General features: G+C 34.6%; 3 protein-coding genes and 1 pseudogene across 4 annotated transcripts; 1 reads left to right on the plus strand and 3 right to left on the minus strand.

The window, feature by feature from the left end:
- The first annotated feature begins 4,138 nt into the window (after window positions 1–4,138).
- LOC143239136 (uncharacterized) lies at window positions 4,139–5,131 on the plus strand. Its single transcript, XM_076479978.1, has one exon. The coding sequence runs from the start codon at window positions 4,139–4,141 to the stop codon at window positions 5,126–5,128; it is 990 nt and encodes a 329-aa protein (XP_076336093.1). The 3' UTR covers window positions 5,129–5,131.
- A 380-nt stretch (window positions 5,132–5,511) lies between these two features.
- Window positions 5,512–7,897, minus strand: LOC143239137 (uncharacterized; annotated as a pseudogene). Its single transcript, XR_013021030.1, has 2 exons — window positions 7,575–7,897; window positions 5,512–7,093 (listed from the first exon to the last, which is right to left on the minus strand). The product of XR_013021030.1 is annotated as an uncharacterized LOC143239137 (transcript).
- A 69-nt stretch (window positions 7,898–7,966) lies between these two features.
- On the minus strand, window positions 7,967–13,564 carry LOC143236101 (pupal cuticle protein Edg-84A-like). The gene is made up of 3 exons (XM_076474370.1): window positions 13,528–13,564; window positions 8,634–8,770; window positions 7,967–8,411 (listed from the first exon to the last, which is right to left on the minus strand). The coding sequence occupies exons 1-3, from the start codon at window positions 13,562–13,564 to the stop codon at window positions 8,055–8,057; spliced, it is 531 nt and encodes a 176-aa protein (XP_076330485.1). The 3' UTR covers window positions 7,967–8,054.
- Window positions 13,565–13,804: 240 nt separating this feature from the next.
- On the minus strand, window positions 13,805–21,107 carry LOC143236102 (uncharacterized). Its single transcript, XM_076474371.1, has 3 exons — window positions 21,079–21,107; window positions 14,672–15,279; window positions 13,805–14,061 (listed from the first exon to the last, which is right to left on the minus strand). Exons 1-3 carry the CDS (start codon window positions 21,105–21,107, stop codon window positions 13,895–13,897), a joined length of 804 nt encoding a protein of 267 aa, XP_076330486.1. The 3' UTR covers window positions 13,805–13,894.
- Between the last annotated feature and the right edge of the window lie 3,491 nt (window positions 21,108–24,598).

The following is a 24,598-nucleotide window of genomic DNA, read 5'->3' on the forward strand; positions in this document are numbered from 1 at the left end:
AATGTAAGATTAGAGGGACGGCAGCTAGTCATCACCACCCACTGCCAACTCTTAGGCTACTCATTTACCAACGAACAGTGGGATTGACCGCACGTTATAACGCCCTCCCCCCCACGGCTGAAATTCTAGATAATCTGATAAAATAAGCTTTGCAAAATTGTTTAGTGAAATACGACATCACAAAAGGAGCCAATACAGACTCACTAAACAAAAATCTTGGCTTATTCATTCGTTGATCTTTTATTTTAATGATGTTTTTCACAATTTGGATGTTGGAAAAAAATATGTACTAAGATTTTCACAAGGCTTCTGATATGGAACTACATAGAACTTTTTATTTTTAATAACACCGTACACAGCTAAAAATTACATTACATTTTTACATACAAAAAAAAAGTGATATCATAATGGAAGTATTGTGTGCAAAAAAACATTTATTTCATCAGTACTTAAATTTTAGATGATATATTCTAAATAAGAAGTATGGTCATTACTTATGTAAAATGTTACATGTGTGTGTGTATGGGTCAATACTATAAATGTCTCTAACTTCTCTGTGCTGTATTATCAAGAGAATACAAACCTAAGTTCATAAAAAGACAAACTATGCTTCAGTTAACCCTTAAACAGCATGTTGAAGATAGCAACATCAATTAATGATGGCAACTGTTTAAGGGTTAAAACAATTTATTTTTCTAACAGGTAACTGGCTTATGAAATTAGTTTCCTTTACCTGGAGTGGATGCTAACACTATACAAGAGTTTTAGATGGGACTCAATGACTTTATGAAAATTAAATGATTTAAATTTTTTACTTTTCTTAAGGGTGGATGTGCAAGTACAGTCTTGTGAAGAACAAAATGATTCTCCTGCTGTATACATTTTATTATAACCTAATGAGAGAATGATTATTGGTCTTTCACCAAGCTGAATGTATGTACCATTTTAAACATCTACAGACTGAGTTACAAATTAGAAAAAGTTTATAACAATTTCCATATATTAGATTAAGCATGAAAATAATATAATACTATTTTTATCAGAAAATTATAAACCTGTTTGATTTTAAAACATTTTTAGCAGAAAATTAAATACATAAGTAGGAAATTAAAGTATAATGTTGAATACTAAAATAGAATTTTAAACAAAAGTTGGGATTTTTTATGCTATACAAAAATAAATATTTATCATATGACAAAGCTTATAAGAGGACATTTTGACAAGTAAAATACGATGATGCATATCATAAAAGCAATGTAAACAAGTTTTGGTTTATATTTATTAACATGCCATTTTCATCTTTAGCTACCATATTCCACCTATTGTGTAAACAATTTCCCAATATCTCATCTAACAAATCAATCTCCGACTTAAAGATATTTATGTACTTAATAAAGCTATATCTCTTTAAAGTTTAGTAGTTCAGTAGGTAATGAATTATTTATAAATAACACTATGATCTCACTTCATTCATTCTTTCCTAGATACATTTACAACTTATGGTTTTGATCACTCATGTCATTATTTCTTCTTTCCGGTGTAGAAACAATAGTAGATAATATCGTCATTATTCAAGTCTAAATACATCGTTCCATACAGTTAATTATTTCTGTACTTTTATTTAAAACAATAAACTTTATTTCGACTAAGAAAAATTACACTGCATGCAAGGTGTACTTGAGACTAATATACATTCACTTGAAGTTTGAACCGTTGAACTAATAATTGTAATATTGATAAAGCCAGTTTTAATCTTCCAACTACTAGAATGATACTAATAGTCCTAAACTGTTAAACATCCAATGATTCGAACTGTAAATGTTAAGACAATCAACGAAAGCCGGCAACCTTGCTTCAAATACTTACACTGCAATATAAATTCATAAGTCAATACTGACAATAATATTACTAACTTTTATTATTACCGATTGACATACACTAAAGTAGTATTTTTACAATATATGTAGATTTACAATACGCCCATACTTTATGTAAATATCACACTATACCTTCACATTACGCAATTCAACTCGTAACGATATTCCAGTTTCTGTTTGCGCCCAGTGAACAAACGGACTTAAAACTGAAGACGCCATGATTAACAACTCCTTCAACCCTACTGCCATCTCATATTTAAAGGTATTAAACTTATAAACAGCTCTTTATCAGACCAAAATCCCATTGGGCTATCTGCTGTGCCTACCATGGAGAATCGAGCCTCGAATTTTAGCTTTGAAAATACGTAAATGTACAGCTACCACATCAGTGGGGTTATTTCATTTAATATAGAATATTTCAATTTAGCTTATTTTTTAGATTATAGTTCATTTTATTAATTTAACATTAAGAGAAATATAGACAAAAAAAATAAAACAAAACATATTAAAAATGCATTAGATACAAGCTTGATTTATGTTTTAGGAAAGAAATCTAGAAGTAAAATTTTAAAATTAAATGATTACTGAAACCATCCCAGCTATGAAATCCAACAAGACACAGCTGATGTCTTGTCGTGTTTAATGTGCTGATGAACAAGAAAGAGAAAAAAAACAAAAGTTTTATATTTATAAAAAAATAAATAAATATTAACGTTATTGTGCAATAAGTTGTATTAAATCGAGTCATTAGGTGTAATTATTCAGCTGGTTCACAGCTCGACTTTCAATGGCACTTTTATTATCGAAAATGCTATGTTGAAAACACGCAAAAGTATTTGATACTAGTTCTTTTGTTCCAACCAAATAAGATTTATTACATAAATACAAACTATACAGGCAGTTGTGAGTGCATACAAAAATTCCCTTGGTGGACAGAACGACACAGTTCTGTCTCACACGCTATCATTTTCAGCACACTGCAATAAGTTAAGACTTTTGTGTAAATAAAGATACGATACTAATACTCGGGAAGAATTCGGGTTTAGGTAGTCAAGAATTTGAAGCTCAGAATGTTAGTTGCCAAAACAGAATATTCTTTAAGATAATTAATATGTGTATACATTGATATATCTTAATGAAAGAACTAAAATACATATGTGCATTTAATGATACTTTAAGAATCCAGTTCCATACACAGGAGCCCTATAGAGGTTTTGCGTGTGATGTCACCATTGACCTAGTTACTGTTGACCGCCATGATGGGTGGCACGCTCGACGTGTTTATATTCCAACACAAGGGTGATTCATAGTCAAAAGTGCGATGGTACACTCGTGTTGTGCATTTAACTGTTCAAATCGACATGGACAGGTGGAAAATGTGTCATACTACAGATTTCCTAAAAATCCCGACCGAAGAAGATGATGGATTGCAGCTGTCAATAGGAAAAACTGGACACCCACAGAGCACACCAGACTTTGTAGTAAACATTTTGTGTCAGGTATGTATAATTCATCTATAGCCAGGCTGAATAAATTGAAACTTACATGCATGATATATGTATAGCAGAGCACACTGCAGCACCAGTCAAAGAAATGTTTTTGCACACTTTTCTTTTACTTTTAAATAACTGAATAGTAACTTTACTGAAGGAACAATATCATTCATGATGAATAGGTTATATAGCCATTTGTACATTAAGACAAAATGTTAATATCTCTTAAAGAGCCAATTTAAGTGATTCATCAGAAAACCACAACTGGCACAAGATTAAAAAGTGTGCAAATAATTACTTTGTTGGCTGTACATTCAGTTGTTAAACAATGTTCAGCATATTCAGTTATATATATATATATATATTCAGTTAAAAGTGTACAGTGTATCTGTTATATATATAAATATTATCTGATGATGCCTGTAGATCAATATCTTAACTAAATGATTGTACTCTGTTTCAGGGACGAAGAGTGATGATCCCCTATCACCTGACTACGTACCTTCCATATTTCATTTTACACGTTCTCCCCTTTAGAGAAAGAAAGCTGCTGAATTGTGTAAATATGAAAACAGGAAAGAAGTGACCAAAAGGAGAAAAGAACAACAAAAGAGACATGAAGCTGCTGCTGGGCTGCTTGACCTTGCTTTCACAGAATCTGCTGGCACTGCTGCCACTGATAGCAGCTGTACTGATTCTGCTGATGAACTTGAAGCTACATGTGATAAATTTGACTTGTGTACATCACAATATACAACTGAGACATGTATGCAGACGGAAATATCATTCACAGACTTAGTTAGACTTGAATCTGAATGTCAACAGTTGCGGAATGAAGTCCTCCACTATAAAAGTATAGCAAAAGCGAACTGTTTCGAAGATGCTACTTTTGCAAATGACGACGAGAAGGTCAAATACTGTACAGGTCTGCCGTCATATGCAGTGATGATGATCATATTCAACCAAATTTACAGATATTTCCGAGATACACAGTCAGTCTCTAAATTTCAACAATTCATATTGACACTCATGAGACTGCGATTGGATGTGCCACTGCAGCTCTTAGGATACATATTTGGATTGCACATCTCAACAGTATCACGCATATTTCGGGAGGTCATAAATGTCATGAATATTCGACTGGTACCAACATTTGTTTTCTGGCCTGAGAGAGAGGAACTAAGAATGACGTTGCCCGTGTATTTTCGTGAGAAGTTTTCAAAGTGTGCCTACATCATTGATTGTTTCGAAATATTCATACAGCGGCCGTCAGACCTCCAGGCACGAGCAGACACCTATTCAAGTTACAAGTCCCATAATACTGTCAAATACCTCATAGGTATTGCTCCGCAAGGAGTTATAATTTTTATCTCAAAGGGATGGGGAGGACAAACAAGTGATGTCCACCTTTCCGAAAACTGTGGGTTTTTAGCCAATATAATTCCTGGTGATGTTATACTGGCAGACCGTGGGTTCACTATATCTGAATCTGTTGCTTTCTGTAATGCAGAACTTAAAATACCAGCTTTTATAAAAGGAAAACTGGATGTTGAAACTTCACGTGTCCTTGCTTCTGCGAGAATACATGTTGAGAGGGTGATCGGCATGATACGCCAAAAGTATTCTATGCTTGAAAGTACTATTCCAATTACGCTGTTACAAACTGATCAAAGCTGTAATTTAACAACATTAGACAAAATAGCAAGAATGGCATGTGCTCTAACAAACATCTCTCCATCCGTTGTGCCATTTGATTGACATTGTCCTATATATATTTATTGTACATAAGACACACCTTCATTTTGTTTACATTTCAGTATTCATTCATGGGTGCTTGTTTAAGAGTTACACTTTTGCATAGTTTAAAACTACCTTGTTAAAAAAACTGTACTTCTGGAAATCTTAAATAATACATAATGTATGCTAAAAATTCATATCTTAAATTTTATTTTGCCTGCAAACATGTATGTTGTGAAGCATAATAAACAGCATGAATATCTACATATTGCACTCTGTCTAATTATTTTCATCCATTAATAATATTTCATATCCTATGCTAAAAAGGGTGAATATAAATTATAATGTGTAGTGACAGCACATTGAGATACAATACACTGTACTGGTATATAACATCCATGCTAAAGAGGTGAAATTCTAAAAAATATTGAATATTTGTATAAGGCAGAAAATGAACAGTTGGGTTAACTGGCACCCTTTCACGTAACATGAACAGTGAACAATTTAAAATTTACACAAAAGCCAATAACGAAATAGTGACAACCTGATATGAATATTGTTTCTTTTTACTAAGTTTTTTGCAATCTAAGCAGGTCCATTTCTTTGGTTATCTCTGCAGCCCGACACATTCTATATAGAAATGCACAACTTTGCAGCCCATGTTGCTGCACCGTAGTGTTATTGTATCAGTTCTGCTTGTACGGCAGTAGCACAACAGCTGATCATCAGCTTGTTCTGATGGCTTTGTGAATTTATGCCCCACGAGCTCAGGCAGAACACACAGTCTAAAGAATGTCTCCAGCTCTCCTACCATTCTATTTATGAAGTGAGTGTCCAGCATAATCTTTTCAACATGGAGAGACTGCTGGTCATCTGTCCACACAACAAAATCACAATAGTTCACACCAGTTAGAAGCATCTGCCCCTGAACCTGGTAATAATAGGCATGGTTTTTCTTCAGTGAAAGTTTGTCACCAATCCTTTCCAGGCAAAACCGTCCATCTTCTGCAGCTTCATCCAGTGACTTGCCTCGTTTGCAGTGTGGGCATCTTATTTTAAATACACCCTTCCTACAACAAAGGCATTCAACCAGACCATCAGGTGTCGCACCTAGGTAAGGGTATTGCGAGATAATGTGTAGCCCACTGTCTACTACCTTTAGTTGCTGTTGCTGTGTCCTTCTCACTTGTACATACAATGATCGAGCATGTTCTTCATGCTTACATACCCATCTTGTTGCCTTGGTTGAACATTTGGTAGCGTGGAGGTAACAGATTTGTTTCAAAAGTGACTTAGAAGGGTTGGCGACTCTGGTACAACAAGCAGCTTTGAATTTCGAGGCTGTTATTCTACCAGCACGATGATCGTACCATAGCCTACTTTTCCATTGCTGTCTGGTCAGCTTCTCAAGAGCTGTTGCTTCCTCAACACTAATCGTCAGTGAAGTAAAAATGTCATCACACACCTGGTTTAGCTCTTCCACTGATATTGGATTATGTCTGCGCAGCAGTGTCAATGGTTGTGGCAATGGCACTGATACTGCAGCAGGCACATAGTGTCTTGCATAGTCATTAGTCAATGAGAGGAAGCCAGACTTCACTCCAGTGTTCTGAATTGCAAGGTAGCATGCCTTTACTTCTTCCTCAGTCATTGGGGGGCATGCTGGTGCTGTTGCTTGGCATGCTGTTGTAGACTGCTCTGTCAGTTTTTTTTTGTTGTGACACTTGTGAAGTCCATGTCTGTGACCTGCTTTAGGTGTCCCTTTTCTCTGGATGGCGCAATCCACTCACAAGGCATTGATGTGCAAGCTGTGCTGTGATGTCTCTTTACGACAGCTTCCATGTAGAACAAAGTTGCTGCTACGTGGGAGCAGACTTCACTTAGTCCAGCCTTGCAGGTGCAGTGGGAAGATATTTTCTCTCCATTCATGCAGCTAGCAACCCATGGCTTTAGTGGTGGTTCATTTAGCCGCTGAGAGTGGCACACCTGTAAAATAACAAAGAAAATATTAAGTTGTGTATTTTTTTAGCTTTTAAAGACAACTAAGTATCAGGTTGGGATACATGTGTCACTCAAATAATAAAATAATATAAAAAAAAATAATAGAACAGTTAAATATTAAATTATTTTTACAGAAACCTATCATGGCTTTAACGGTCTATGTCTACTTGTACTATTTATTATCTATATATTGATTCCTTACCAAAAATTAATCATAAATCAAAAATTAAGTTTTGAAACAGCCTAGATAATTAGGTGTCTTAATATCATTATACAAACATGTATAGAAGTGCTCCTAGGCTAGAGCTTTGACAACAGTCAGTACACATGTAGTACAATAATATTGAACCATTTATTAAAATGGGGGCCCTACTTTACTTCAGTATCTAGTCTTCGTCTAAAATGTAGTTAAATCTATCATACAGAGTACATGATACATGTATGTAATATAACATGATGTACAAACCTTTGCTGTAATGATGACTTTATCCGACGTTGCCTTGGTTATCTGGACATTCTGTACAAATCCTGCCACAAAGTACTTGTACGCATCAAGGCTTTTGTAACCTTTTAGACTTTCATTTGTATAGGTGGAAGTCCTGTTTATCAAATATATATAAATCTCACCATATGTAATATCTGGCAGATCTACTCCGGCAACAGTCTGACTCTGAGCAACGTTGTCTTGGCTGGATATTACTGGCGTAAATACACGTGAGGAGCATATACGGGTCTCCTACACCCAGTTCCTTCACTTTTTCCTCATACCTGGCCTTTTTAGCACCTGTCAGGTGTGCTACAAGTGATGAAAAGCCAGCGGCAGCTATTTACATGTGAATAGTACTGAATACAGCAGTTGTTAACTCGTTCAGTCATGCAGGACACTTGCCACCCAATATGGCGGTATGTTTACAAACCTCGTTGTGGTCACGTGACACTAATAGGTTCACGCAAAACCTCTATAGATACCAGCGGCGTGAACAGGGTTTCCATATGCATAGGCAGAGGCAGCAGCAACATGAGTCTTCACTGTAGCTGGTCCGTGAGCGACAACACCTGGTTGGCTGGAGGCCACAACGGCTGCAGCAGGAGCACTAGCGGCGGTTCCTGGTTCGTTGGTCTTGACCACAGCACGGAAACCAGCACCATCAGCAACGTACTCAACTCTGCGGGCACGACCGTCGATGTCAGTCAGACTGTAGGCGCCACGTTTGTTTCCGTATCCGTCTCCAGCCTCCCAACGGCCATTGGTGGCCCCGAGTGGGTCAACAATGTCGTAGTTGAAGGCGTAGTTACCAAAGTCCTGTAATATTTTAAATTATGTTTAAAAAATTTAGAAGCAATCGATAAACACTTGCCTTCATTAATTTTCATTCAAATCGAGTTAAATCAATTAGCTATCCTAAAATTTCATGTGTGCTAAACATTGGTGGGTAAATATGTTATGTAATTCAACTTATTACCTTTAGCTGAATTTATATGGCAAAAAATACGTCACTTTATAGGATAATAAAATATTACTTACATCCTGGCGGCGAGAACTGACGATAGAACCACCTGCTAAACCATGGTACAGACCACCATGAACGACAACTAGTAAGGCGAAAAAGGTGGCAATCTGAAAAATAAATCCATTAAAACATAAAAATATTACGTAAAAAGCTATATGTATTTACATACGTAATCTTATGAATAAATACAATAATGAGAAATTGTTATCATCTGTTTTGTTTGCTTTAAAAGCTCTGAAAATGGAGCAACTGTCTAGTAATACAAGAAAATGATCGAAAGATAATCAAGTAATTTTATTAAAAACTAAAAAATCAGAATTCCAAGTTTTATTATGTTTATTCTATTTATATTTTTATTCTTATCCTATGCCAGGTATAAAAAACCTTCAACAATAACATTATGCGAGATACTGCGTGAACAATAATGTTATGTATATCCAGTGTTCAATATTAATAATACACCAAACTTAGCTAATACTTTAGTTCACGGGCTAGTAATTTATAATACTAATAATTGTCAACGTGAAAATACGGTTTCTTACCTTAATAATCATGTTGCTACTGTCGTGTTTCGTGGACAACTTGGACTGTTTCTCAGTTTTGTCTTCTTTTATACATGTGGTGGTGTTACCATGACCCAGTAAAATCAGTGATTGTGAGACATTCTGAATTTAAAACTCAATCTAGAACACTGAGAAAAAAAGCAACACACACAAAGTCGAATGTGAAGCACTGTGTTGTTCATAACAAAAATCAAGGTAATTCCTTTCTTGGTGTGCAAAGCAAGGTGTAAACATGTATTCTGAAGACATCTGTGTACTATTCATTTTCTGTAGAATTCTTTTAGGATTTAAAACCACGTGGAAATGAAAAGAGGATTTAACAGTAGCTTGTTTTCAAGATTTCGAATCAAAGCTACACGTGATCACATGCGATTATATGCGCAAAGCCGTCCTGAGTTTCGAAGTCAAAAGGAAGCCAGCCATTCAACACCATCTAAAATCATTTCTTGAATTATTATTTGCTGATTTAATAGCTGGATTTAACTGTCACTCTTATAATCTACCCACGGTTCCAAAGTGCTAAAAATGCTTTAATCTTGCTTAATTGCTTGCTATTAAACACACAGCTACACACTGGGCTATCTATTTTATGTCCATCGTGAGGATCGAAACTAGATATTTAGTGCTATAAGGTCTTAAACGTGCTGCCAAGCCACCAAGGTCGGGAGGCAATTCTTTAAATAAGCTATGAACAACATTTTTGTTATCAATGAAAACGTACAATATTTTTACATGTCAGCTTCATGTAGTTTTGGTAAATCACTGCAGTTTATACACAATTTTTAATTACTATTTTTGGTATTCATTTCAAGACCTTGTACTCCAAGTGCTGCGCAGTTACATTATCGACATTCTGACAATCAAAAATGTCACCGGGAGTTTTACTGAATCGTTTAACAATGTTCATTATGCCAGTCAAGTTTCGCATCTCAGATATTTTTTGATGGTGATAAGAAGGAATGCCAACAACAATATAATTTTAAAATAAGTTACAGAATAAAATTAAAAGTAACGTCAAATAATATAGAGGTCAAAAGAAAGTAAAGGTCAAATTATTTCAAACCTTCACATAATTTCCAGATTTTTCGAGGGCTAAACAAATAGGCGGTTGAGCTGAAAATCATGGCTAGGTGTCAATTAATAATAATAATATTTCAATTCATAAAATAACATAATTTATGTTGAAAAGAAATATAAATTCTGACAACGAGACCGGTAGATAGTTTTGCTTTAACCAAAACAATTATTAAGGTATAAAGTACTTCAATTAAAAACATCTGTTATTACACTCGTGAAGGAAGTAACACTAGTAAACATGTTTTGAATTTAAATTATTAAAAGTTTCCTTCCACGTTTTTTGTTTTTTTTTACAAACATTTTGCCACTGCTAAACTGCATGGTTAACTTTGACCAACAAGTGAGTTTTAATCCACAGATGGAACGTGGTGCATCAACAGCATAGCCTAGAAATAATAGTGTATGGCAGATGTTTTGTTTTTTCAACGGCCCGGCATGGCCTAGCGCGTAAGACGTGCGACTCGTAATCCGAGGGTCGCGGGTTCGTGCCCGCGTCGCGCTAAACATGCTCGCCCTCCCAGCCGTGGGGGTGTATAATGTGACGGTCAATCCCACTATTCGTTGGTAAAAGAGTAGCCCAAGAGTTGGCGGTTACAAGACTGAAAATGAAGGGTCCAATTCTCGTGGCGGGCAGAGTGCAGATAACCTATTATACAAATTTGTACACAACCAAAAAAAAATTGTTTTCATGTTGGTTGTTTTTGAATATTCGCGCAAAACTAAGGGTTACCTGCACTAATTGTCCCTAACTTTGTATTCTCAAGATGGCTGGTATAGATATTAAAACTTTAATTAAAATAAAATACAGAACAACGTTTCGACCTTCTTAGATTATCTTCAGGTTAACAAAAAGATGGCGTAAAAGATAATCTGAAGATGATCTAAGAAGACCGAAACTTTATTCTGTAGTTTGTTTTAATTAAAGTTTTAATACCCATACCAGCTGTCTTGAGAATATGTTTCTACTTCAAGTGGGTTTGTCGTTATCACGAATTACTGTCTCTAACTTTGAAATTATGGGATAAAAGAAAAGCAGTTAGTCGACAGCATCCACTGCAACTCTCATCTGATTGAATGTGAAGTGAAATTTATATTAAATAATTTGCGTAAAAAATGACGTGAAATGTGAACTCGCAGATTCGCAGTCGGGCAGGCTAACCATTGGGCCACGTTCAATCTAATTATTTTGAATTTAAAAACTAAATGAGTGATCATACTGAGGTGTGAAAAGTATCGTTTTAAATTCACATTGCCATATAACGTTAAATATTAACTTCACTGCTTTACCAGCAGAAATAGGGCGGAATTATTAAGAATATGAAGTTTCCATTTCATTTGTGTTTTAAAGTGCAAAACTGTTCAACGGGCTCCTTATGCTGTGACCGATGCAAGGATCGAACTCCAATTTTCTGTGTTATAATTCCTCCAGCTATTACCTGTTAATTGTTAAGTTTTACGAGACTTATGTTAAGAAAATGGGGGTGACAGCACCCCGCTAGTACAGCGGTATGTCTACGGATTTACAACACTAAAATTAGGGGTTAGATTCCCTTCGGTGGGCTCAGCGGATAGCCCAACGTGGCTTTGCTATAAGAAAACACACGCAGGTGACATTATTTTTAAAGAATCTATATAAATGTAATAGTACTTATTTGTTGTATGTCTAATTAATCTATTCGCAGTGTGAATAGATATTCCCCAAATTTATTATTGAGCCTCTGCGGAAGTATAAACAAACTTTCAATTTTGCGTTTTACTGTTTTTTCGTTTTTTTTACCACTACTTCGGAGTTCTGTCGGATTCATGCAGATATACCTGCAAATTTGCGTTTCACATTTTTGGGTTTTGCAGTTTTTATGGGTGATTTTACGTTTAATATTATTACTTTGCCTCTGTTGATAGATCGTCTCCACATTTGGCATAATGGTTTGGTGTGTTCATGCAAAGATACTTGCAGATTTGTGGTTTACATGTTGTTTGTTTTTTTGACAATTACATATAAGGGGACCATCTTTTCATGTCCTAAGATAACCTTTCATGAATTACAAATCTGCATAACTTTCGTCCAGTTTAACGGTACGCCACCTATTCTTTGATAGATTGATTAGGCAAAGTATTCATGATGAAACTTTGTAGAGTGGACGGCAACTGCCTGCTGTATAGAAATAAGTGTAGGGGACGATATTTAGAAAGACAGAAGGCTTTGGAAACATTGTCCTCTGCACTCGTTTCTCCACAACAGTTGCCGTCCATTCTACAAAGGTACGCCACCTAGTTCTTAATAAAGAATGTAGCAAGTATACAAACAACGCATTGAATATATTTCAATTTTTACTTTATTAGTAATTCTTATACGCTCTTATTGTATCAATTTTTCTTTCAATTTAGAGAATATTAATTAATGGTTATTAAAGATGTACATTTTTAAACCACGAGTCACAAACGTTTTTGGATAAATGCAAAATGTACAAATAATTCATTTAATTTGTTTGTTTTTTGAATTTCGCTGAAAGCTACACGAGGGTTATCTGCGCAAGCCGTCCCTAATTTAGCAATGTAAGACTAGAGGGAAGGCAGCTAGTCATCACACCCACCACCAACTCTGGGGCTACTCTTTTACAAAACAGTGAGATTGACACTCACATTATAACACCTCTACGGCTGAAAGAGCGAAAATGTTTGGTGTGACGGGGATCCGAAAGTTCATTTGAATACTGACTCGTTTCCAAGATATTCATCACCAACGAAGCACCATTTTGCCAAAACTATGTCCATGAAAGTAATTTACCTGTGTTCATTTATTTAACTTAAAGGTAGAGGTTTAGGTTTCACTGTTCATGACCAGATGGTTAGGGCGTTTAACTCATAATCTGAAGGTCGCGGGTTCGAGACCCCATCACACTGGACAAATTTGCCCTTTCAGACGTAGAGGCGTTATATGTAACGGTCACTTCCACTATTCGTAGGTAAACGAGTGGCATCAGAGTTGGCGGTGATGACTATTATTGTAAAGTTTATTCATTGTTAAAATACATTTTGGGTGATATCTGTGATGCACCAACCGTAAATGTCTAATTCAATGTTTTAACACTGTAAGCCCTCAAGCTTACCAATACGCCAGGGTTGGAAGAGCATTTTTTGGATAATATTCAAGGTTCTGTTTTCAATGGTCTAAAAGAAAGACACTCGCACAAACGAACATAAATATGTAAGTAACATTTTAGTTATTAGTCGTATTAAATTAACATCCAACTGCAACGCCCCCTACAATTCTGTACCCGTTCATACTCTTGTCCCTGAGGCATGCTTCCAGCAACGGTCACTTGCAAACTCTCTCCTTCTTAAGCTGAAGATGATCTAGGAAGGTCGAAACGTTGTTCTTTCCTTATCAATAAAAGTGTTAATACCCATACCAGCTGTTCTGAGATACAAAGTACAGATTAGTTTTACAAAGTATCTTTATTCTTTAACAAATATGTACAATTTCTAAAACATATAAAGTAATACAGGAAAGATATTTAATTTAATTTAGTTACACAGGATAACATAATAGTTACTACTGAATGCAGTACCTCACATTCTTTTTCATTCAGTACAGTACGAAATTCTCATGCTGATCCTCAGTCTTGTAAAGTTTATGATATGAGATAATTTATGAAAGAAGCCAAAATATAGAAGAGAATGAAAATGATGCTGCTGTAAATGAAAATTTTGCTAATATTTGGGAATGTGAATGAAGAACAATTTCTCAATCTGTTAACATTAAGGAAAGAACTGTACGGTTGCACTGATGATGTAGATGCTGAAAAAAACAAAAACAAAACTAGATTAACAGAAACTGTTTTAGCAAAACAACGAAATCTTTGAACAAAATGTTACAGATGTCTAATCTTTGATTAAAAATATTCTGTAATAATTTCCATTTCATCAAAGCTAACCAAGCACCCGGGTGTTAATAACCATTATCACAGTAATTAAATTGATTCTTTTTTTTGTCTCCAAATAATAGATCAGTCCGATAATAATTCACTTTACACAATTATATTGCCGTTCTTGAAATAAATTCAGTTATACCAAATAGTTGTAATTGGATTGCTGATTAACCACATTGTAACGTGTAAAATAACATTTGCGAGTTTTAAGTTATTGAAATTAATTACCTGAACGTACTTAAAAAAAAACAAAAACAGTCACTACAAGGAAACCATCCAGTCAGCAGGGCCCGCTACTAACAGTGTTTTGTACGTGTGTTTGAAAATAATAACTGTATTCACTCTCCCACAGTATGGAGCTTGTTTAGTGGAATTTCAAACTTAGATCTTTCGATTTCACATCTCGTCACACTAACGTTTAGGCCATGACCGACTCACAATGTATTACATAAACTATAAGGATATTTAAAATTATCTTACCGATTTTATGTGTCAGAGTTCTGTTCTTCCGCTTCGTAATATTGTAAGCTTTACTTGTTCTGGGTTTCATTATAAGTATCTCTGCTGTTTGAACAAGGGAATACCCACCGTTGTACCATAGGTTTCTTTTTGTTTTCAGGAAGGTAGCTATACATTCCTGTAGTTGACTGTTTATTGGTACACAGTCAACAGTGGCTGATTGAATTGTATAATTTCCAAAGTGCAAAATATTTTTCATGTTTTCTAGTTCAGTATAGCTGCACTCTAATTCAGAGTGCGTTGTATAGAAAGTTGAAACGTGATGATTTGATCTTTCACAACTGCACGGTTCTTCGACTTGATGGATTTCAGCTTTTGTTTCAAATGTAAATGATCTTTCATAAATTGAAGAGACACTGTTACGCCACAAGCGTTTTTCAAAAAAGATCAACTTATATTTTTCATATTTCTGTGGTGAACTAACCGTGGTTATTTCGACCGGAAAATAAGTTCTCTCAGTCTCTTCTCTGAAGTTTTCAAATTCTGCTACTTCGACTAGATCATCTATCTCTTCGCCTTCTTCTACATCTGAACCGTAGCTTTCATTTTCTTCATTTCTTCCAGTGCAGCTATAAAATAAATTAGTAAAAGTATGTTGTTTGTTTGTTTGGAATTAAGGTCAAAGCTACACAATGGGCTACCTGTGTTGTGCCCATCACGAATATCGTAACCCGTATTTTGGCGTTTTGAGCTTTCAGACTTACTACTGAGTCACTTGGAGCATGAGACTAATATTACGTATGTAAAAAAATAATTTAGTAAAAATCAACAACAGCTAAACAAAACAAAAAAGATGAAATAAATATAAATGTAAATGTACATTTATTAATGTAAGTTGGTTAATAGATGGAAATCTAATTTTGTCCACAATGCATATTGTTATTTTTTTCCCTTTGATATAAACATGTGGAAAATTAAAGAAGTGACTGCTTTTAATCACATATGTCCCCTGTGGGACAGAGGTAAGTCTTTGGATTCACAACGGTGAGATCAGGGGTTCCATTACCCTCGGTGGATACAGCAGATAGCCCGATGTGGATTTGTTATAAGAAAAACATGTATACACGCACACATAATCATGGGCCCAGCATGGTCAAGTGGTTACGGCACTCGACTTGTAATCTTAGGGTCGCGGGTTTGAATCCCCGTCACACCACATATGCTCGCCCTTTTAGACGTGGGGGCGTTATAATGTTACGGCCAATCCCACTATTCATTAATAAAAGAGTAATACAAAAGTTGGCGGTGGATGGTGATTACTAGCTGCCTTCCCTCTAGTCTTACACTGCTAAATTAGGGACGGCTAGCGCAGATAGCCTTCGAGTAGTTTTGCGCGAAATTAAAAACCAAAAAAAAACACACATAATAATGTATATAAATGGCCCGGCATGGCGAAGTGAGTTAAGGCGTTCCACTCGTAACCTGAAGGCTGCACCAAACATGCTCGCCCTTTCAGCCGTGGGGGCGTTATTATGTAAGGGTAAACCCAACTATTCTTTAACCACTAGGTAAAAAAGTAGCCTAAGAGTTGGCGGTGGGTGGTGATGACTATCTGGCTTCCCTTTAGTGTTACACTGCTAAATTAGGGACAGCTAGCGCAGATTGCCCATGAGTAGCTTTGAGCGAAATTAAAAAAACAAACAAACAAAACAAATGTATAAAATATGAAAAAAACAAACGAAATTTAAATATATTAGTCTTATTGAAAGATGTTGGTTAGGTCATCTATTAAATATTCATATTATTGCCCTCTTTAATATGTTAACAAAATTTTATAAAGTGTATTGGTCTGCTCCAAAAACGTTAGTACAGTACCACCATATTGACACAGCAAACTTTTTGACCCAGAAATTAGATAAACCGAGCACGGTAATTTCATTCGAAAAAGAAAATAAGAATACCCTAATGCTATTACTGATATTTCCTTTAAGCTTGTATCAGAAAAAATATGTAGAGGTGTAACAAGAAATGACTGTTGCATTTAATACAAAATACTGTTTCACGTAATTACAATAATAAAATCTTTTTTGATAGTTATCATCGTCCACTGTTTTCTAATTACTCTTGCAGTAATATTTCGTATTAAATTATTAAACTATGCGATAAACTTTGAATTGTGAAAATAAATGTTAATATATAATAATAATATGTGTAATAATAACAAGAAAGGCATAATTAAGCAATAGGGTTATCTCGCAAATGAAGGCTTAGGGAGTATCTACGCACTTTAGATCACATAAAAAACCACATACCAAGATGGAATCAAACACCTAAACCATTTTTGAAACTTTTTCCTCATATATTTCTCTATTTTTCCCATATTTAAATAAAATTAGTAAACTGCTCGCAAGTAATCGCCTTTTCAATGATAAAAGTAAAATTTTGTTGTCATAGTAATACCGAATTGTAATACTATTACAACAATATCTTACAGTGACGCTTAAACAAAACCTTAACAATGTTGTTTATTTAGTATCGGATAATCGAATGTACATATTTAAAAACTTGAAACAATACTTTCTTCTCGGCGTACGTAGTATCTTGATCTGGGTAGCTTTAAGTAAGAATTATATCTTTCACGTGCTACAATATCACAATGATGTAACTGAAATCAACAATATTTAAGTGAGAAGAGCAAAAATAAGAATAAATATAAACACACACTTGCATATTTGTTAATGTAAGGTTTTTGGTTTTTGATAAAGATTGTTTATTTTTTTGAATTTCGCACAAAGCTACTCGAGGGCTGGCTTTCTACGCTAGCCGTCCATAATTTAGTAATGTAAGATTAGAGGGACGGCAGCTAGTCATCACCACCCACTGCCAACTCTTAGGTTACTCATTTACCAACGAACAGTGGGATTGACCGCACGTTATAACCCCCCCCACACGGCTGAAATTCTAGATAATCTGATAAAATAAGCTTTGCAAAATTGTTTAGTGAAATACGACATCACAAAAGGAGCCAATACAGACTCACTAAACAAAAATCTTGGCTTACTCATTCGTTGATGTTTTATTTTAATGATGTTTTTCACAATTTGGATGTTGGAAAAAATATGTACTAAGATTTTCACAAGGCTCCTGACATGGAAGTACATAGAACTTTTTATTTTTAATAACACCATACACAGCTAAAAATTACATTACATTTTTACATACAAAAAAGTGATATCATAATGGAAGTATTGTGTGCAAAAAAACATTTATTTCATCAGTACGTAAATTTTAGATGATATATGCTAAATAAAAAATATGGTCATTACTTACGTAAAATGTTACATGTGTGTATGTATGGGTCAATAATATAAATGTCTCTAACTTCTCTGTGCTGTATTATCAAGAGAATACAAACCTAAGTTCATAAAAAAGACAAACTATGCTTCAGTTAACCCTTAAACAGCATGTTGAAGATAGCAACATCAATTAATGATGGCAGCTGTTTAAGGGTTAAAACAATTTATTTTTCTAACAGGGTAACTGGCTTATGAAATTAGTTTCCTTTACCTGAAGTGGATGCTAACACTACACAAGAGTTTTAGATGGGACTCAATGACTTTATGAAAATTAAATGATTTAAATTTTTACTTTTCTTAAGGGTGGATGTGCAAGTACAGTCTTGTGAAGGACAAAATGATTCTCCTGCTGTATACATGTTATTATAACCTAATGAGAGAATGATTATTGGTCTTATTATGTACCATTTTAAACATCTACAGACTGAGTTACAAATTAGAAAAAGTTTATAACAATTTCCATACATTAGATTAAGCATGAAAATAATATAATACTATTTTTATCAGAAAATTATAAACCTGTTTGATTTTAAAACATTTTTAGCAGAAAATTAAATACATAAGTAGGAAATTAAAGCATAATGTTGAATACTAAAATAGAATTTTAAACAAAAGTTGGGATTTTTTTTATGCTGTACAAAAATAAATATTTATCATATGACAAAGCTTATAAGAGGACATTTTGACAAGTAAAATACGATGATGCATATCATAAAAGCAATGTAAACAAGTTTTGGTTTATATTTATTAACATGCCATTTTCATCTTTAGCTACCATATTCCACCTATTGTGTAAACAATTTCCCAATATCTCATCTAACAAATCAATCTCCGACTTAAAGATATTTATGTACTTTATAAAGCTATATCTCTTGAACGTTTAGTAGTTCAGTAGGTAATGAATTATTTATAAATAACACTATGATCTCACTTCATTCATTTTTTTCCCAGATACATTTACAACTTTTGGTTTTGATCACTCATGTCATTATTTCTTCTTTCCGGTGTAGAAACAATAGTAGATAATATCGTCATTATTCAAGTCTAAATACATCGTTCCATACAGTTAATTATTTCTGTACTTTTATTTTAAAACAATAAACTTTATATCGACTAAGAAAAATTACACTGCATGCAAGGTGTACTTGAGACTAATATACATTCACTTGAAGTTTGAACCGTTGAACTTGCTTCAAATACTTACACTGCAATATAACTTCATAAGTCAATACTGACAATAATATTACTAACTTTTATTATTACCGATTGACATACACTAAAGTAGTATTTTTACAATATATGTAGATTTACAATACGACCATACTTTATGTAAATATCACACTATACCTTCACATTACGCAATTCAACTCGTAACGATATTCCAGTTTCTGTTTGCGCCCAGTGAACAAACGGACTTAAAACTGAAGACGCCATGATTAACAACTCCTTCAATTCTACTGCCATCTCATATTTAAAGGTATTAAACTTATAAACAGCTCTTTATCAGACCAAAATCCCATTGGGCTATCTGCTGTGCCTACCATGGAGAATCGAGCCTCGAATTTTAGCTTTGAAAATACGTAAATGTACAGCTACCACATCAGTGGGGTTATTTCATTTAATATAGAATATTTCAATTTAGCTTATTTTTAAATAATAGTTCAGTTTATTAATTTAACATTAAGAGAAATGTAGACAAAAAAAAAGAAAACAAAATATTAAAAATGCATTAGATTCAAGCTTGATTTATGTTTTAGGAAAGAAATTTAGAAGTAAAATTTTAAAAATAAATGATTACTAAAACCATCCCAGCTATGAATTCCACAAGAGTTAAAATTTACATAGGAAAAAAGGTCACGTTCATTATTGACAGATAGGCTTCCGAAGCACTTTAGTTTCTGTTACTGGAACATAGGAGATATTGGGTAAATGGCACTGAATATAACAACTATTTGTAACTATTTTCTCTCCATCGATCAACAACTGCTGGTTTGTTTGTTTTTGAATTTCGCGCAAAGCTACACGAGGACTATCTGCGTTAGCCGTCCATAGTTTAGCAGTGTAAGACTAGAGAAAAGGCAGCTACTCATCGCCAACTCTTTTACCAAGGAATAGTGGGATTGATCGTGACATTATAACACCCCCACAGGAAAAAGGGTGATAATGTTTGGTGTGACGGAGATTCGAACGTAGGACCCTAATATTACGACTGGAGTGCTTTAACCACTTGGTCATGCCGGGCCTTTCAGTGGAATATGATAAGACTATTCAATATTGGAAGCAACTCTTAATATTCACGTGATTCAGCAACTATAAAAGAAGCTTATTTTGGTAATATTTTGTTGCTACGTAAAATATAATCAGCATCGATAATAAGTAATTAAAGTACTTTTGAAAGTAATATGCTCCAGGAAAGGATTATTTTTGATGTTTCTACTTCATTTTTATAACATTTTAAACAAAGACGACACTACTGTCAAAATAGTATATTTATTTTCGGTATTTAACAAAAGTAATAAAATTGACAATTCTCAAGGGTATTATGGATTTTTACTTCAACTTAACATTTCAGAAATTGTTCACTTTAGAGTCCAAAGTTCTCTTACGTAACACTTACGAGTTCAGATGCAAGTAAATAAATCCAACGCTCTGGTGAGATATGCCCATTATAAGAAAACCTTTCTTAAAAACCACGATTCCTTTAATGAGTGATGGCTAGCTTTATCCCGAAAATTTACATGGAATAGTGTATATGTATGTATTTTTAGAGCAAAGTCACATCGGGCTATCTGCTGTGTTCACTGAGGGGAATCTAACCCCTGATTTTAGCGTTGTAAATCCGTGGGCTTGCCGCTGTACCAGGAGGAGACTACAAGGAAAAAAACGACATTTATCATGGACACAAAATACGTATTTTAGAGTGTACTACTTATAAATTTTTCTTTTGAAATGCCAGTCATATTTTAATAAGTAATACTAACACGAAATTTTGATTGACTTTATATTTTACTTTATAAACATGCGTTTATATCAATGTCAAAACAAAAGTAAATAAATTGCAGTTTTACTTACCAGGGACGCTGAGCTATGTGGCCGATCATGTATTGTAACGTTATATGTGAATAGGACTACAGTGATCTTGTGGTTTAAGGAACTATCAGTATATGAAAACACTATATATATGTATATTTACTTCACTGACAAGTACCAGTGAATTGAATAACTAAATGCATATTACTTTTAATCCCACAGTTTGTGGACTCGGCAATAAAAACAGCAATTACTTTGAAAATAACAATTTTGCTTTAACACAAAACTATATTGGATTATCCGCTCTCTGTCCACACTTGGAAAACGAGCTCAGGAATTTATAGTTTGCAAGTCCATTGATCCACTGGATGACAACAGACGCGAATTTATGTATAAATCGTTTATGGAGGTTTGAAAACCTCACTTCAACAGTTTGTTAGTGATCAACTTCGGACGCAAAACTACACAATGCTTTCATGAAATACAAGCATCCACAATGGTTCAGCAATGAGGCTGAAGGTTTTTTACGCTAAAAACTTGGTTTCTCATAGTCGTAGTAACCACAGTACAGATAGCCTATTGCGTAGTTTATGCTCAACTACAATAATATTTTGAACCGTAGTAAGGAGTGTTAATTACTATTGAATATTTTTCAAAAGTTATAAAATTACAGCTTTAATATTAAAGCCATTGTCCATCATGTGTGTGAAAAAGATAGAAATACTTATTACTTTCGGGAGATTTTTTTTGGTTGTTAAAAAGTTTCCCTTTTTATGATTTATTTTTTTCAAGTCATTAAAACGGAATCTGTTACAAATACATCTTACATTCGAAAGTATTCGAAATAACATATTTTTCCTGGTACTTAGTAAAGGTGAAGAAAAAAAAACTTACAGTTATTAACGGTATTATTAATTTTTTTTTTATGCTTGAACTTACCGTTACATAGTCGTTTACTCGATGGCCCAGATCTCTTTTACGTGAAGCTTAAGACTTCTGACGCAAATAAGTAAATCCAATACTCACACGTTTGGTAGTTAAAAGTGGCGTGTGGATTATACACGTATGCGTCTTACAATAAAATTAATGAAATATGAATGACAAAACCGATTATTGTCTCTAGTTCCTTATTACTTCAAATCGTAGCTATTGTTATTTAATCTTTTATAATTTTCATTTTGCTTCAGAGGAGGGTGGGAAGGGAAAGTCTCCCCTCTGATGATTACAGAATGCAATTAATCCTATAGCTGCACGCGGTTACACTAAGTAATGAAAAGGAAAAACAAATGGAGGTGTTGAAATAAGATTGTTTTTTACTGCACCAATAAATTAATCTAAGTTGTATTGTTCTGAAGTTTAGTACATAATGATCACGCAAAGGCCTAAGTTTGTGATAACATCGAAGGTAGACCCAAGAAATCATGCAATTTCTCTTCTCATTTATACGCAATGCATACGTTTGTTGAAATACAAAATTAATTCGAAGGTTATCACGCAGAAGATGACGCTGATTTCATTCAACTGCATGTCGTTGTATTAAATTGGAACGTAGTGACGAAGGTCTGTGAATGTATATCATTTCTTGTGTGAAACATGAATGTATAGGAACTGTAGACAGAACCACTGACCGTTAAGGTGTAGCACATTTCTACAAAATTTTATACGTGGGTTGAACGTACAGTTTTGTTCGATTTTTTAAAACTGTTTTATTTGGATGGTTTTAATCATTAAAATACATTTCTTCTAATATATTAATAAAACTTATTAACCTATAAACACATTTTATTCCTTCCTCTATACTACAAAATATTTTTCTTTAACGATAAATCATAATTATGAACAGTGTCGACACATCAACTTTATGCCAAATTAAAAGGTTTACATTCGCAATACAGGGTCTATTGTGATAAATAGTTACTTCAAAGTATTAAACGTAATCTTAACAAACACATTTTATCGTTTTGACGACATTAACTTGGTGTTGTGGAAAAACACCTTTTGTTACTTTCACTTTGGGGCTAAATACACTTTAAAATGGTCCGGCATGGCCAAACGTGTTAAGGCGTGCGACTCGTAATCTGAGGGTCGCGGGTTCGCATCCCTGTCGCGCCAAACATGCTCGCCCTTTCACCCGTGGGGGCGTTATAATGTGACGGTCAATCCCACTATTCGTTGGTAAAAGAGTAGCCCAAGAGTTGGCGGTGGGTGGTGATGACTAGCTGCCTTCCCTCTAGTCTTACACTGCTAAATTAGGGACAGCTATCACAGATAGCCCTCGAGTAGCTTTGTGCGAAATTCAAAACAAAACAAACAAAACACTTTAAGAGTGTCGGTCAAATTCCATTATTCGGTCTGATAAAAGTAACCTAAGACTTGGCTGAAGATGGTGTTGATTGTTTTTTGTCTAGTCCATCTAGTTCGAGATTATCTAGTTCGAAAGGTTAGATCAGAAGGCTTTGGACAGAAAACAACGAAAAGATAATTTTTCGTTTTGAAGAAGAGAACTTGTTTAAAACTTTGGGTTACAAAAATATTTTTTGTCTGGACATTGTCATCTGGTATAGGTGGATTGGATGAGTAAAACATATCGAAGGTTGCAAGGTCAGGCTCATAAGTCGGCAACGTGCAATTGAGATGTATGTATAGATTTGTATATTATGTCTATTTTCTTATAGGAAAGCCACATGGAACTACCTGCTGTGTCCACTGAGGTGAATCAAACCCCTGATTTTAGTATTGTAAATCTCAAGACTTACCATTGTCCCATCGAGGGGCTGTATATTGTTAGTTTCAGTGTTAAATATTAGTTTTCTCAAGCAGTTGGATCACCGAGAATTTAAATGCGGAAGGGGCAAAACCTGAAATAATGTAAACTGATGAACATCAAAGAATAGATGTCTCCTCTTGGCATTTTAGAACGATCTATAAAATTTAAGCTTAAATATAGCATTTATGACGGGAAAATATCGCATTTCTATAGCTTAGGTGCGACGCTTTGTCCTGTATCGTAGGGTGAACAATGCTGAATATCTTAATTAAACTAAAATGGCGTTCACTGAAACAGTTGTAGCGGTATTTCACCATTATAAGTGTGCACTCAGCACACAGTATTTGTTTTCTTTTCTGCAGTGTTACTTAACAACTGGCACGACATGGCCAAGCGTGTTAAGGCATACCACTCGTAATTGGAGGGTTGTGGGTTCGCATCCCCGTCGCGCCAAACATGCTTGTCCTTTTAGCCGTGGGGGCGTTATAATGTTACGGTCAATCCCACTATTCGTTGGTAAAAGAGTAGCCCAAGAGTTGGTAGTGGGTGGTGATGACTAGCTGCCTTTCATCTAGTTTTACACTGCTAAATTAGGGACGGCTAGCGCAGATAGCCCTCGTGTAGCTTTGTGCAAAATTCAAAACAAACAAACAAACAATACTGCTTAACAACTTCTAGACTCCCTCTACTATCTTCAGTGTAGCTTTGTTTGCTAATACAATAACGATACCGTCTTTCTATTGTTTTAAAATTTATATCCACCTAAAACTCTTAAAGCTGAAGTGTCACGAACAT

Source organism: Tachypleus tridentatus, chromosome 13 (genome assembly GCF_004210375.1).
Source record: "Tachypleus tridentatus isolate NWPU-2018 chromosome 13, ASM421037v1, whole genome shotgun sequence".
Classification (NCBI taxonomy): Eukaryota; Metazoa; Arthropoda; class Merostomata; order Xiphosura; family Limulidae; genus Tachypleus; species Tachypleus tridentatus.

Excerpts from the sequence above, each read along its gene's own strand:
- LOC143239136 (XM_076479978.1), top strand. The coding sequence starts at position 4,139 with ATGCAGACGGAAATATCATTCACAGACTTAGTTAGACTTGAATCTGAA.
- LOC143236101 (XM_076474370.1), bottom strand. The coding sequence starts at position 13,564 with ATGCCTCAGGGACAAGAGTATGAACGGGTACAGAATT. Across the intron at positions 8,771-13,527 it reads GTATGAACGGGTACAGAATT|CTTTTTACGTAATATTTTTA; the intron begins GTAGGGGGCGTT and ends AAATACATATAG. Across the intron at positions 8,412-8,633 it reads TCAGTTCTCGCCGCCAGGAT|GACTTTGGTAACTACGCCTT; the intron begins GTAAGTAATATT and ends AAAATATTACAG.
- LOC143236102 (XM_076474371.1), bottom strand. The coding sequence starts at position 21,107 with ATGATCGGCCACATAGCTCAGCGTCCCTG. Across the intron at positions 15,280-21,078 it reads CACATAGCTCAGCGTCCCTG|CTGCACTGGAAGAAATGAAG; the intron begins GTAAGTAAAACT and ends TTTATTTTATAG. Across the intron at positions 14,062-14,671 it reads AACTCTGACACATAAAATCG|CATCTACATCATCAGTGCAA; the intron begins GTAAGATAATTT and ends TGTTTTTTTCAG.